This window comes from Netta rufina (genome assembly GCF_964035555.1).
Source record: "Netta rufina genome assembly, chromosome: 24".
In the NCBI taxonomy this organism is placed as follows: Eukaryota; Metazoa; Chordata; class Aves; order Anseriformes; family Anatidae; genus Netta; species Netta rufina.
In genome coordinates, this window is record NC_140148.1 from 3,254,404 (window position 1) to 3,270,176 (window position 15,773).

The following is a 15,773-nucleotide window of genomic DNA, read 5'->3' on the forward strand; positions in this document are numbered from 1 at the left end:
AATTTCTTCCACATAAGAGGACACAAATCTACTATGTATGTTGGCTTAAAGAATAGCGCCTCAGGCACTAGACACACACAAATACATTTAGTGAGATTTATGCAGCAAAAGGCCCAAAGAACAAAAAGGCATTTTGGTTTAAATACTCTGATATCTGAACAAAAAAACTCAGTTCTTAATATTTTCCAAAACGTGTTCCAACTGAAAGGTTTCAGCAAACTTTCCCACAGCAAGTTAGGCCTGGACTCCTGAGGGAAGGTATCGGCAGGCAGACACAAAGGAACCTCAAAGCCCTCAATCCCAAAGGTGATCGGGGACATGAGCTCCACATTTGCCCTCTGCAAATTCAAGTCAAACTCCAAACACCCGAAACACAGGCTCACCACCCTGTTTCTGTAGTTCTACCTCGAACCCCCTGCAACAAGCAGCAGCTTTTCCTCAGGAGTTGAAGTCAAACCTAACTCACGTGCAACTGTTGGTCACTCGTGGCTTTTTTTCTTTTAATTTTGGTTTTTCTCTCTCTCTTTTAATTACAGAGGTGTAATATATCAAAACTTAAATACTGCTTCAGCTGTAACGACATCTGACTTATAGTAATTCAAAATATTCATATACAGCAGATCAATCTCAATCTCATCATAATCTCATGTGTCCTCCCTACTTTAGTAAAAGAGACAGATTTAAATAAAATACATGTAAGTATTATTCTTGTGTGCTTACATGTAATGCAACTATGGGCATATCCACCAACGGACTGACAATTAAAATACGCAGAGATATAATTTTTTCTGATCGCTATCTGTGAGCCCAGACTTTGTGGCCCACTAAAATCCTTGTCCTGACATCCAGCCGTTTCCTTGCCAGCTGAGTGGCAGAGCGTCCTAGGCCAATAACACATCAATGGCCTCAAGAAAGCTGAAATGGCAACAGGTACAACTGTCCTAGGGGAACCCTGGTGCACACCACAGCACAGGCATGCTTTTAAGAAAAGCGCAGTATAGATTTCTTTGTTAGGTATTTATTACCATTTTGCCTCCATGAGGATAGAAGCGATAATGCTTTAGGCATAGCAGTAAAACGAAGTTCCAGCAAAGCACCTAAAACTGTTTATTTTGCTGGAACGTTCTCCTGCAGGAAGTTGCCAAGTACTCAGAAAGTTGCTACCTTGACGGCCATGGAAAAAGACGATTTTGCCTCTCTCGGAAGAATAATCAGCCAGTAAAATGTGCTGGGTCAAGAACTGGAGGACTCAAATGTAAACTATAGCTTACAACTCGTCAGACCTTATTTTAGTGAACCAAGGATGCTGACCGCCCAGAAATCCATTTAGGTGGTTGCTCCTGCCTTCGGGCTCCTGCAAGCAGACTCCTCGCCATCTGCTGCCACAGGCCACAAGACCAGGCTGCCTCCTGACTGCAGGTCCAACTGCTCTGGGATGTGGCACTGCTGTGCGGGGAGCTATCAGAAAGCTCTGAGATTGCAACTTCAGCTCTGCTGAGCTGAAATATTGGCACAAAAAATGTGGTTATTTATATAAACGTGGCACTGCTTGGCAACTCTGCCATCAAGAAGTGCACAGACTACCTGAACGGACCGCAGATGCTCGAGATCCATCTTGCTCGCAGCTTGGTGAAACCCTGAATCCCTGGGGGCAATCACACGGCTTTGTGCTGAACCTGACCTCAGGACGGAAGGCCCAACTTCCAGAAAGTCCATCCAGCACGCTCTGCCAACACTCAGTGTCCTTTCTCTACATGCAGCCTTTGTTTTAAATAGTTCTAGTGTTAGTTGGCTTCCTCAGCCACTTCCCAGGAAGGGTTCATCTCGCTACCAGACCTACAACGTTCAGCAATTTAGAAATAATTGTCCTTGTTAAAAACACAGCCCACAATAACATTTTCTACATATTACTAAGAAAGCCGTCCATGAAATTATAGCACTCTGGCACCGTAGAAATGTAATTTAGCTCTCAGCTGAACTGAAGCCCCTTATGAAGGCTTCCATTCTGTGCTCACGGCATTGAAAAGCAGAGCTGTTCTCAGGTGCCACAAATTCTATTAGTGTAAAAAACTCCATGCACTCTTCTAACACAAAATCATGGACTGCATGGTTTAAGGAGCCCATTCCTGCCTCACCACCTTAAATATTTGTGGTCAGCTCTGGCAGCTCCTCTGAAACCCAGCACACACACTTACATTCTCGGGGCGAGCTCGCTGTCTGTAACTGCATACCGCTCTGGGAATGGGGAATTCAGGCAAGCGTAACTGCATAATTAGACTAACACACAATCAACCTTTTCATTTTAATGTTACTTCAGGAAAACCTTCCTTCTCCCCGAGCTCTGTGCCATCCTAAATGCACTCAGGCAGGAGACACAGAAGGTGACGGGACTGTGGTGACAGGAGTTCGCTTCCAAGGTGCCTTGTCATGACACGCTATCGCGACAAGCTGTGACACCTTGCACAGCGGCTCTGTCACAGTCCCCACAATGACTCTGACAGAGCAGAGTGTCCAAAATCGGTTTTTTAGTCATAAAATTCACCATACAGGACTTAGGTGAATGTAATTGTTCAATTTTTTGAGGAAAAAATTAAGTTATTCTTTACGGTTTGCTTTATCAACAAAAATTGTTTTCCTCCTTTAACAAAAATACCTACATTCGACAAAGGACGACACTTGAGGAAGAGTTTAAGCAGCCCAGTCGATAACCTTTGCTAGTAACAGGCCGTTAGGATCTCTGTACACAACTTGTACTGAGGTACTATCGAACACATAAAAATGTTTTCTTAACTTTGTGTTTTACCATCAAATCATGAACCGCTTCATGTTGAAAATACTGCCTGGAATGGAAGGATTTCTATAGGATGCCTGTAAGGAGTAGCGTACGAATTCATGCTTTCTTCAAATGATTTCTTCAGAAAAAGGAAACTGGAACATAAATAACATCATGATCCCTTTTCGACCTCAGTGGGGGCCCAAGAGGACCCTCAAAGAGGCTGCAAGCAAGCCTGGAGCCTTCCTGTACATTCACATGGCCACTGACCAGCTATGACGGTATCGAGAGGTCCTCTCAAATATGAGATAATTTAGGGCCTTTTTGAGACCAGCTTTTGAAAGTTCAAGGCAACCGTTACAGCTTCCAGGAGCTCCCACTGGTACAGCATTTGCACTCTGTTGGCTGCTCCAATACACTGAGCTATAACCAGCTCCAGCATCGTGGTCCAAACTGGACCAAACACAGAGCATCAGGAGAATGTTCATTAAAATAATCTTAAATTGAGGCCTCGATGTGAAAAATGAACTATGAACAACAGGGGAAAGTTTTAAGCCATAATTAATAATGTGTTGATTGCTTTATTATTTTATATCCAGAGGCTATGAGCAGTCAAGGTTTAACTCGATGTACTAAACTAGATACATCCTTATCTCTAAACCCTTTTTGGTGCATGCATAAGCACAAGATGCATTTTTACAAGACCTCTGTGAATGTTTGACTGGCACATCAACAATGTGTGTAATCAACCGATGCAGGTTGTCAGGTTCTCCAAAATTAAGGTGTATTTTATAACCTCCTGCAACAAGCAAAACAGGAGCCCAAAGTGCCAAAGAACATACCAATAACTTCCTCTGAAAAGCAACAGTTAGTGATCCTTTAACAATGAGCATGAACAGTGCAAAATCAACTTGTGACAGAGAAAGTGTGTACTAATCACACCTGAGCTCCTTTGACAAGAAAAATGAAGGGATTATACGATGCACTAGTATCTTAAGAGTATGTGTAAGGTGATCTTAAACCTCAGTAATGACCTTCTGCATACACAAAGTCACAAGATTTACAAAACGAGTAAAATTTACTCGTGTGAGAAATTTTCTTTCAGCAAGAAAAACTCGCGTATGCAGAAGAGCAGGGAATGAAAGACCTGACTAAATTTTACCCACTGGACACAACATTGCGAACAAAAAACGTCCATTCAGTTGTGTTTTTTTTTTTTAAGAAAGCATCTCAATACCATGCATCAGAGGAAATAACAAGGAAACAGAGACCAATGAAACACCTTCCCTTGCTGTGTATGTTGTTCAGTCACAGCAGGACAGCAATAGTGATAGGTCATCAGGAAGTGACAAACTAGAGAAGAACGAAGCTAGTTTGATTAGCTTCATTTGGTTTTAGTTAAATGAAACAAAAGTGAAACATATCTGAGATAAAAAGACTCAGGCTGGAAGCTTACTTAATATTACTGCAATTCACTTACAAATAGATATTATGGAAATAAATAAGAGGAAAGTTATTTTCTAAAAAAATAAGTTGTGTATAATCTGTCTTTAATGACAACATTTCTCACTACTGTGTGTGTTTTTCACTCAGCATCAAGGAGAGTGAAGCCAACAAGATATTTAACCTGACTAAAGTATTCTACTAGGCAAAATATTAAAGTAGCGAAGACAGACTCACCGCCTTTCTCCATGATATTCAAACTTTATCCTTACATCATTCTGCATAAAAAAGAACAAAAACTTAGTTCACAATGAGAACTCTGACATACACAGAATAAAGCAAATGAATGGAGCACATAAGGATTTTAAGGCCCAAACACAAAGCAGGTGATTCTGTGACTGCAGGAGGCACCAACTCCTAAAAGGCTAACCAGAACACAACAAATCTGAGGGCGTCAGCTTCCATGGAGAAAGTCAACTGCAGACAATTAATAGGGTGGCATGTGAGCACAGCACCATGTGGAATGGAGAAATTGCTAAGGGAGAAAGAGAAGGAAAGGGGGTAAAAACTAAGTTGTAATCTGTATTAAATAGTTAATTCATTTTATTTAATTTAAATGTATTAATTGCCATTTAAACAGAGGACACATTTAATTATAAAGAAAATTAATCCATCTTTAACACTGCATGCCAGGAGCCTGAAATGGTGTCCAACTGCATATTCATGGGAACTGAAGCTGATTTTATGAATCCTCAAAGCATTTCTTCATGGCAGAAAAGAGGCACACAGAGAACACACCACATTTTTCACTCTTCAGACACAAAGTCTCTGCTTTTGCAAAAAAACTCAGTCCCTGAAACTCAAACTATGAGAATAAAAACAAGTTAACTATTATGTCACCTTTGAAAGTGCACAGGGTTATCATCCATATCTGGCAGATGGTTAATAGCCCTGACTGCACAACCTGTGCATTTCCCTGTAAACTCAGAAGATGCTGGATGACACGGAAGAGTCAACATGCTGAACTTTCAACTCTGGAGATCAAAGTTCAAATCCCAATTTAGGTCACAAAGATAAAAATAAAAGGGAAAAATCTGCTCTGATAAGCCTCCATAATTTCTGCTGCACAATTTATGTGATTGGAGTAGATTAAGCCATCTGTGAAAGCCTTAGACAATAGGCAATCATACATCTAGGAACTTCAAAAAAAATGTGGCCAGGAAATGCTCTTTAGCTAGAGGAAATATCTGGCAGGCCTAGTGGTCAAGAATGCAGTTCAAAGGGACCCATGCAATCACTGCGAGTACACGGTATTCCTGCAGCACTACTGTAGGTACATAATTGATCCGAATTGAGCTTCCCAATCACAGCAACAATAATCTGCAGGTGGGTAATTTACACATCAGCTTTACCAGAGACAGTTTCTTAGATGTGGGAAGAAAAGGAATTTACCCTAGAAAGACACCAAAACAAAGCACATTATAGAGAAATCATTTTAGCAGAACAGTAAAAGAAAAATGCAACAAACAGCGTAAGAATAATAAGCTATAAAAGAGGTCCACCAGCTAACTATTGATGAAACAGTTGGATACGGATGGATAGAGGAATGAGCCCTTAATATTATGATTTTCTGGGAAGGAAGGCTCTAGGTTTTTTTTTCTATACAATTCTAGGTAATTCAGTCTAAGTGAGTTAAATAGGACCAATTGGATGAAATTATGTGACAGTAGTTGTATAGATTAAGTTTCTGACCCCAAGATGAATTCTGGGTTTAGACATTTTAGGTTTCATTATTTTAACTAGAAAGAACTAAAAAAAAAATAATCTTCAGGGCTTTGCAGAAATTGTTCTTCTACTTGCTGTTACCTGAAAAAAACTAAAATATCTTCTCGACTCTGCTGTACCCTTTCAAACTAATTTGAAATTTAGTTTGTAATTTCAAATTTGTAATTTGTAACAAAAAGAAAGGGGGAAAAGTGATCATGGGTACTGACATAATTTGGCATTTACCTCCTGATAATTTTTCCAAAAGGATCAGACACTGTCTGTTTCAAGGAATTCAAAGTCATCTTAGTGTTTCAGGGAGAACTTAGAAGAGTTAAACTATAGCACTTCTCATTTCCTTTGAAAGTACAGCAAACTTATCTCCTATACAAACTGCTTTTCAAAGTGACTCACATAAACTGTCCTAAGAGAAGAGTAAGAAAACAAATCCAAGTTTGGGGCTTTAGTGTTCCAGCTCTGTGATGTGGTATCATAAAGACTGATTACAGATTGTGATTTAAGACTTCACTGAATTTACATTTCAGAATGATTTGGAAAGGGTTCTGTACTGCTCCATCTATGGATTTGTCCAGACATTCAAAGAAATCCCAGATCCCAGCTGAACAAGTAGATTATGAGCAGCCAAAGCACAAGGAAGAGACAGACATGAACTTTAAAGCCTGCTCCAGCAAGCTTATGTCTGTAACAAGCATATAACTGGAAAGAGTGATTTTACCAATATCAACAACTTCTCATGTTAACTCCAATCTAATTATGAGGAACTTGATTTAATTCTTTAAGACAGTAGTGGACAAACAGTTCTGGACTGAAACTGTTAATTCTGCACTGCAGTACTTCATTTACATGATACGCAGCATACAGTGCCAGAGCTATATTACTCTGTCCTTTCTTTCTACCAGAAAGTCAATGCAATAGTTTTCTCAAAAAAGAAAAAAAAGCTTCTAGCAACACGAGAGAGAAATTCTAAAGTATTGACCCTGCCACTTATTACCTTGGGAAAAGTATTTCATTTGTAAAATGGATTTTACATCCCCATACTCAAATAAGGATGAGCTTCATTCCCCTCTTCATGTGACATAGGATGGGTAACTCCAGCCAAGCCTCCCCACGAAGGATGCTGGCTGCATTCAGACACCTGTAAATGGCTGTTTCCTCTTTCACAGAGGCAAGATTTATTACAGTTTCACTAAAACCAGCCCTTTCAGATAATCCCCTTCACTGTACTTGAACCAACTTCAGTTTGACTCACTTTCATCAGGATCCTCATCCTGTATTCATACGCAGTCTGAATCATGTGAAGATTAAGACCAGCATTAGTTCATTACCCAACAGACTGCTTTATGCAACTGTGAACTTCAGTGACCTTCTTTTGAATCAGAAATTGAAATACTTGTTTCCTTTTCATCATTACTGCTTCTCCGTTCTCTGCTTCCCTCTGAATTTAAGGATTATTTCCACTACAAGGAGAAGTGCACGCTACTGCCATATGACAGAGTTAGTAATGAAAAGCTCTCCTGGCCTCCCACACCTGCTTAAGTGAATTCTGTAAATGCTGCCACGCACAATTTAAAAACATGCTCCTAATTCGTAATTGTTAACACCGAATAGGACGCAAGCTCTTACCGGAATTTTTTTTTCTTCCACTGCAGAGGCACACTGGTTTGTTATTGCAGGGCTGCCCAAGAGGGGTGGACTGCTGGCATTGTGTTTTTTCTTTACGAATGATAAAAAAAAAAAAAGTAATTAAAAAAAAAAAGGCAATATGGACTGCAAAACAAGAAAACCACTTTGTAAACTTTTAAGCTATTCTACACAGATCAAATACCATCAAAAACACACGTGGGAGGAAGATGGAGTGCTGAGGTACCCAAACTGCACCCTCCTGGGTCCATGAAGGTCAGCAAGTGAAAAAAACACAGGGAGCTAATCCAGTGGTGATGCTTCAGCTGCCAGGCCAGAAGCACAGGACAGAAGACTCGCAGCAGACCCACTGTCAACCCCACGCATCCCTCCTGAGTCCAGGCAGCAATTTCGGGTACCCGTTGCCCAGCCTATTACCTGTTTGTTGGAGTGAGCGGTGTCTTTGTTCTTCATGGTATCAAATCCAGTCAGCCTGTGCCGTCGGCTCATCTGGAGTGCTACCAGGTCCTTCATGATGGAGTTCAAGGCCTCTTGTTCGTCTGCCATGGAGGAGAATTTTAGCAGTGAGTTGCCTGAGTGAGCATCAGCTCTGACGCTTCTGCACCTGTTTTCTGCTGGATCACAGAAATGCAACCCTTTGAGAGATCTCTGTAAATACACTGACATTTCATCCAGTCATAAAAGCCCAAACTCAACCTAATATCACAAGGTAGCAAACAGACAAGTTTTAAGTCTCTCGCCCAATGTCACAGAAGATCCGGCCATAGGAAGGCTCGGAACAAACATCCCAGCCTCTGGTTCTGTTAAGATGGCTTCAGAACAAACAGCACGACTTGGAAAGATTTGCTGCATCGCCACAGGTCACTTCGGAAGAGCAAACTGACGTGCTCCTGCCAAGGAAAACCCAGTAAGAATCTCTTCCTCCCAATCCTATATCCTGTTACCTTACAACTCTTGCTTGCCAGTGGAGCAAACCGCAGCCAGCAGAAAGAAAACGAAGATCTGGCCGGTGAGCCAGCTTAGGACATCTCAATTCAGATCCATTTGTACTGGTACCTCCCCAAACCGTTCTCTCTTCCCCCAAAGAAGAGAGTTCAAAACATCTTAGGAGACTTCAAGACCTACTGAACAGATCCAAACTGACCAGCACTAAAAACTCCCTGCTGCCAGCACACAGTGCAGCAGATTCTCGTCAAGGCTTCTTGCAAATGTATAAAAATAAAAAGACACAGAAAAATATTTCTTATGTACACTACACTAAAGCTTTTCTGATGCTAAGACTCCTGATGTGACCGATTTCAGGTGTTCTCTTGAGGAACGCACAGCAGCCGGGCTGTGATGGATGCCAGCACACAGGAAGGTGTTTAGCAGCTACTGGAAAGAACCCTTTGCTTCTGCAAGCATAACAATCCTAAATTACTCGACACATTGTAAAAGGGGAAAAAAAAGTTGAAATCTGGTTGAAAATGGGACTGGGCTAGTGTCTTTGCTCCTAGGTCCGTGCCATCTGTGCAACAAAGCATCAGATGCCACCACCGAGACGATCCACTAATGGCATGCTCATGCCTACCGCATTGCTGGGCTGCGGTTTCACGTATGGACTCGGTGTTTTGGGGGATAAAGCCTTGTTTCCTTGGCAAATAACGTGTCCAGTTCAATCCTTCCTGATATTGAGGAATAATAGATGCATGAAACATGAACCAGTGATTAAATCAGCTCTAAGCATGCCCAGAAGGACAATCTGCCCTTTCTAAGGGTCTGGTTGGACTTTACCAGCAATTCTGGATGCAAAGCTATGCTTTAGGGGCTTTTTTTTTTTTGGGTAGGAACATTTGGAAGTGCTGTTACACAACACAGGCACAGACGACACCCAGCCTTGCACGAAGTGTGTCAGGTACGCAGGTTCCTTTCTCCCCAAGTTCCTGAAACATGGGTTTGACACGCTTGAACTGAAACGAGAGTTTCTGAGGCTGATGTGTAAATAACTGAGAAGTTCTTTCATAATTCCAGCAGGGCTACACCTTTACTCACACGCCAAGGTGCTGATTCAGATGGGTGCAGGCTTACATTGGGAATTGGTGCCCTGGGACCAGCTGTAGGTTAAGTGACAGGCTGGGGTGCACCTGCATTTCCCTGGGAAGGGGACTCACTGGGAGCAATCATTTCTTCAGCTTCACGTTATGCTGTCATCCAGGGGTGCCTCTCCATAAAGCTGCCTGATGTTTTATGCAGGAGACTGCGTTCAGAATTAAGCAGTGCCTCAACAACACATTTTTGCAGTGCTTAAAGCTGACAGATGCGGGACACGTCCAGCTCCTAAAGCACGCAGGAAACAAACACCACCAACACTTAGGAGCAAAAAGGATGAAAACATACCTACGTGTACGGGGGCAGCATCTAAACCAGCCCCAGTCGGAACAGAAGCCACACTACCACTGCCTTTGTTCCAGCCCCTGGTTCCTGCCCAGTTCTGTTTCGCCTCCCTGACAGGATGGAGAGGTAGAGCAGAAGTACTTCCAGAAATACTTTGCTGGTAAGGCGATTGAAGCTCTCGTTTTACTATTTTTTCTTGAGAGGCAGCTTTATGCACCCCGCCGAAACAAGAGCGATGGGTTAACCACTACACAATCTGGATCATATTCCCATTAAACTTTTTCCAGTTCATTTAAACCCAGTCAATAGCCATAGACCTCGGCAGTCCTTCAACGCGTGGAGCAGGTGCTCTGCAAACAACCAGGGGCATTTCCTACCAAGGTTACTCAGCTTGGGTGTTTGCTAAGAGCCACTGACAAACAAATTAATTGTTTCCAGGATTTTGATTGCATCAAGAATCGGTAAATGCAACACGGAGCTCCTCCAGTAGCTTGAGGGCAATTTTGGAGGGTTAGCATCCCACTCTCAGATCGTGCTTTCATCTCATTGCTCTCCCAGCACCACCAAGAAAAGGATTATTTGGATTTTAATGAGGTGTTGTGTCACTTATTAAGACATAAATCTGATCCAAAGTGAAACAGGAGCATCATGCCTCAGCCAGGCAAGAGAGGGGAAGGGAAGGAGCTCTCCCCACGTCACTTGCAGGAGGCGTTAACTTAGAATAAAACCTTTCAAATTAAAGCAGAGCACAGCAAACAAAATTAAAAAAAAAAATAAATAAAACGCACCAAACCACAATTTTCCAAGGCAAGCCAGATGAGATAACCACACTGTGGTACTGTTCCTTTAATTTCCATCCGCATACTCAAGGAACCAGGCAATGAGTAACCCACCCAAAGCAAGAGGGTGCTTTCTGAGAAGTGCACGGCTAAGGGAACTGATTCCTATCCCTATCTCAGCACTCAGCAAACCTTTGTGCGAGGAAAATGTGAAAAAAACAAGTGAATGAAGTTCAAGTTTCAGGTAGCTGACAGCACAGCTCCTTTTTTAAATTGTTTCCAACTCTACACTGAATGTTTAACCTTTTACCTTACTGGAACGTCTCCAGTTTGCTCTTCTTCTTGAATCTTGGTTGATGTTAAGCATAACCCCTGAGTAACCTGGCCAACGAAGACTGGGACTCTGCACAAGATGCTGCAAATTAGGGACTGGCATGTCCCTGGAGTGCCTGCCACCCAAAGCACGGCGTGAGGAGCAGGGACACAAGTTTTCCACTACAGTGCACTTGGGGTTTGGCCAGATACCAGGAGGAGGAAGAAGCGCTCATCTTGGCAGCTGGTCAGGGCTCCTTTGGGCAAGCAAAACAGCTACAAGAACGGCTCAGAACTGAGCACTCATGACAAGAAATCAAATCAATCAAGGAACCCATCAGTGAATGAGGAGTTGCATCTAAACAGCACGACACGTCACTCAGAAACCAAGAGCAGCAGGTACGAGAGGATCACGGGCTAGGGGCTTCGGGTGCCAAGGCCCCAGCTGATTTTCTGCCTCTTATTTGGGCAAGGAGTATGGGCATTTAATCACTTCTCCATCTCTTGATATAGATTATAAGTCAACCTGTGGATTCACAGGAAAGATGTTAAGCTCCTAAGGGCGGCAGCTAAACCCTGGCTGGTGTGCTGCGAGGGCTGCGCAACGCTTACTGCGGTCTGGGCTTCATCTCTAATGCTGAAAGCTTCCATCCAGGCAGAGAGGAACACGCTGGAACGGGGCAGGCTGATGGAACAACTGCAGGTGAATCTGAATCTGATGCAATTACGTTTTAGTAGGCTCATAGCAGGCTGTCAGACCCCTAGTAACTAGGGTTGGGTTCGGGTTAGGACCCCAGTACCAAAACATATCCTATAATTCATCCCTATGTTGGTGAGATAAAAAGAGAAACAATCCATTTCCTAACATAAAACCAAGGCCAAATATTGATTTGAATGTAATGCATGGAAAAAATGTTTCCATTTCAGACAGCCTTGTGATGGATTTAGCGTTGAGGAGCATGAATACTTCTTTATTTCCATCAAAATAGCTGATTTCCAGCGGCTGGCTTTAAGGAAGCACGAGCAGCATCGCATTAATCACACAATGCAAAAGTTATTACAAATGAAAAATAAGCAATTTTTGAAGCTCACTGAGAGCCCCTGTTTTGCTAGGTCTCCACTAGGTCTGGGAAACACAGTTCTGCTTTGTGCGGGAAAGATGTTGTCCAGGAAATGCTTTTCATGTTTTAAAAACTACACTCAAGGATTTTTATAACATCGATAAAGGGGAACTGCTGCTCACGGAGAAAGCTGTTCCTCTGCATAAAGCGTTTATTTCAGCTCACACACAGCTTACTGCACGGGCCCGAGCAAGTCAGCGTGTTCGCAATGGCAGAAAATAGAAAGAGTTTTGAAAAAAAAAAAATCACAAAGTTCAAACAGAGTAAAAGTATCTGCACACTGGTGAAAACAGGAAGTCTGTAAACCCCTATAAACCAAGATGCTGCTTTATACAGTGTGATAACACAAAGCACGATGCTGCAGCTGTTTAGGAAAAAAAAAAGAAGAAAATTGAACAAATAAGGGGTTGTTTGTTATCTCCCCCCAACAATAGCAAAGCCGATTGCTTGCACAAACGATCAGCAGATGCAGGGGCAGTGAGTAAGGATCACAAGTTAGGGAGAGAAATCGTGCGTGTCTGCAGAGCTTTCAAGCATTTCTTTGGGAAGTTTGGATGCTGAGCCCCTTGCAGCACTGCGCTGATCGTAGTGCTGGGTATTCTGCCACACTGTCCCTGCAAAATGCTGCTCTGCCAGGTTTTTGTTGGAAATCACGAGCGGCTTGGTTTGTACTTTAAAAGAGAAATCAGAGCACGTCCACGAACCTGACGCATGCGAGGTGTGTTTGGGGTCCCCCTCCTCACCGACAGAGCCCCCCGGCAGGATTTGGCCCTGACCTGCAGGCTTGGCCCCCTCCCTTCCCCCCCCCGCCGCCGCAGGGGCTGTCACCGCAGCGAAACCCAGGAGCTGGCTACGGGCAAGCTGTGAGCCAAGGGAAGGAAGTGACACAGGCAGGAAAAAAAGAGCAGATCGAGGGAAAGACTCAACTGCAGCTGGGCCTGCGACGAGCATTTCATCCTAGGCCCTGCACAGGCCACTCGGCCCAAAGGCTGCTCTCCCCTGTCCCATGTCCACGTGCATTTCTCTGGGTGAGCAGCGAGTAGCCCCAGATTCACTACGAAAGGCAAACTTGTGAGATGAACTTGCTCTGCTTTGGCTTTGAGCAACGCTCGCAATGCTTTGTGAAGTTACGACATCAATAAAAGAACTGGTTATGCATGTATTTACTTGAAATGCTGCTGAGGAGCTCCCCGTTGGGAAACCAGCCTCAGCTGTAGTCCCGTCTTTGATCCACCGTCAGCAAGCCTCGGCTGCATCCACGGAGCCCCAAACCTGTGACACTGACCTCTGGTCACCATCCCCTCTGCTTAGCTCAGACCAGCTTCCGAAAAACACGAGGGAAGTAAACTAGAGCAGCACGCAGCCCGTTATCCACCAGTCTTGTTAAGACTCGATAACGAGTGCCGCGTTAATTTAGATAAGACCTTTCCTATCACTCTCCTATCAGGAGCAATCTGCTCGCAGCTGTCCCATAATTGCTCCGTGCAGCGCTATGGAGGAGTGCTCCATGAACTGCTCGTCATCGTTCTGCACCCAGCTGCTTGCAAACGGGCGTCCCAAAGCTGCTGGAAAACACTTCTGTGGAAACCCAGCCCCGTCCTTCTCAACTATTTTAAGTCTGCCAGGTACCAGCAGGTTGGTTCCTTCAGGGAAGATACTGACCAAGCGATCCTGCACCTTCCTTTATAACACAGAAACCTCTTTGTGGATGAGCACTTTTGTTGTATTTACAAAATCAGAGCAAGTTACAAGCTTGTTTGAGGTAAGTGCTCCTATAGCTAGGATTGTCCAGGGCCACGAAGGAAGGGAACTTGCTTTACTTCAGCTTTGAGCAAGGTTTGCAGTGCTTTATGAAGCTACAGCATAGACCTGGTTATGAGCAAGGACTAAATAATGCAGGTGAGCCTCAGAACAGCAAACTTAGCTGGAGGAAGGGAACAAGCTGCAGCCCACAAGGCACGGCAATTAGAAAAGCAGAAATTCACAGGATCTGCTCAGAAAGTCACAGAAGGAGGCTGCAGGGGGCCGCCAGGGACTGTCCAGTCTGACCTCCCTGCCCAAGCAGAGTGGCCCAGAGCACGTTACATGGGGTAATTCCCCTGCCAGCATGTAAGGGGGGGGTAAATTCGGGTTTAGAGAAGTCAATTTTTTTATTCTCTTACATAAGAGACATCTCTTTAAACTAAAAAGGAAATGAGGCAACAAAACAAACAAACAAAAGCAAAACCCAAGAACGTAACCAGTTCTTTACAGAAGGCATAACTTCAAGAAAACACATGTTAATCATTCAAATTCGGTGCTGCCAGTTTTGGAGACCAACTTTTTAGTCTGGAAAGAGTTCACCGAACTCCTTTAGGTGTTTTTGTGCGTGATCCTCGGAGTTAAACGCAGCCAGCAAGCTTCAATGGAAGCTCCTGGAGGAAGCGGTGCCTTGACAGGCCTGGGACCAACGTGACGGACAAACACCCTGCGGGCCCCACAGACACCCTGCTGGCCCCACGGCCACCTCACCGACCCCACAGCCACCTCACTGGCCCCCCAGCCCAGCTGGAGGCCACCAGCAGCCACCCCCCGAGCAGCCCCGTGCTGCCCCCCACCCAATTTACCCCACACCACCCGCCGACGCGCCCACGTTCGGCCCCACCACCCCGATTTTTTGATGAAAAAAATAAAAAAAAATAATAATTATTAAAAAAAAGAGCCTGGCAAGCACGGGCTGTGCGTGCTGCCCGGCGGCCTCGCTCTTTACCAGAGGGCCCCGAAGCAAAACCCAGGGACCGGGACGGGTCCCGCGGGGCCCCCCACACCCCCCGGGACCCCCCCCCAGCCCCCGGTCCCCTCCTGCCCCATCCCCTCCCGGTTTCCCTCGGCCCCCCCCAGGCCCCTCGGTCCCCCCCAGCCCCCCCGGTGCCCCCATCTCCCCCTCAGGCTCCACCCCCAGCCCCATAACGCGGTCCAGGCCCCCCCCGGTTCCCCCCCGTGTCTCACCCATGGCGGCGGGGGGCTGCGGGCTGCTCTCCGGGGCTGTCACCGCCGCGGCTCCATGGCGGCCGGGCCGAGGGGGGAGGGCTCAGGGCCGCCACATTGCCGGGCTCCTTCCGGCGGCCCCGTGAGGGGAGGGAAAGGGGGAGGGGGGGGGGAACCGGGGGAAGGGAGGGGGAGGGGGGGGGTTGGGGCGGTGCCGATCGTTCCCCGCCGCCGCCGCCGCCGGGAGCAAAACAAACGGCTCGGCCGCCGCCGCGCACCCGCCGCCGCCTGCCAATCACAGGGGCCGGCCCGCCGGCGGCAGCCAATGGGGGAGGCGCGGCTCGCCAACGGACGGCTCGGCTCGCCAATCAGCGCGCCAAGGAGAGGGATGGGGATGGTGGTGGGCCCGCCCCTTCGGCTCGCCACAAGGGGGGTGAGCGGGGAGCCCGCCCGCTGCTGGCTGCCAATCAGCGTGACGGGCGGCACGCGGGGCCCGCCCCCCGCTGCCCTGGGCTCGGCGCTGGGTCCTAGAGCCCCCCCCCCCGGCACAGGGGGAGGGTGGCAGCGAGGGGAAGGCCC

The 15,773-nt window shown here is 45.6% G+C and overlaps 1 protein-coding gene across 2 annotated transcripts in view; it reads right to left on the reverse strand.

Moving 5' to 3' along the window:
• The window catches only part of MAP3K3 (mitogen-activated protein kinase kinase kinase 3), a 42,545-nt gene extending 27,228 nt beyond the window's left edge, over positions 1-15,317 (reverse strand). For both annotated transcript variants that reach the window (XM_084301373.1, XM_084301372.1), the window contains exons 1-4: positions 15,216-15,317; positions 8,060-8,181; positions 7,625-7,714; positions 4,454-4,494 (exon numbers count right to left, since the gene is read on the reverse strand). In XM_084301373.1, the coding sequence (XP_084157499.1) occupies positions 4,454-4,494; positions 7,625-7,714; positions 8,060-8,181; positions 15,216-15,219 (257 nt within the window). In that variant the 5' untranslated portion in view covers positions 15,220-15,317. The remainder of the gene's footprint in view (positions 1-4,453; positions 4,495-7,624; positions 7,715-8,059; positions 8,182-15,215) is intronic.
• Positions 15,318-15,773: the final 456 nt, after the last annotated feature.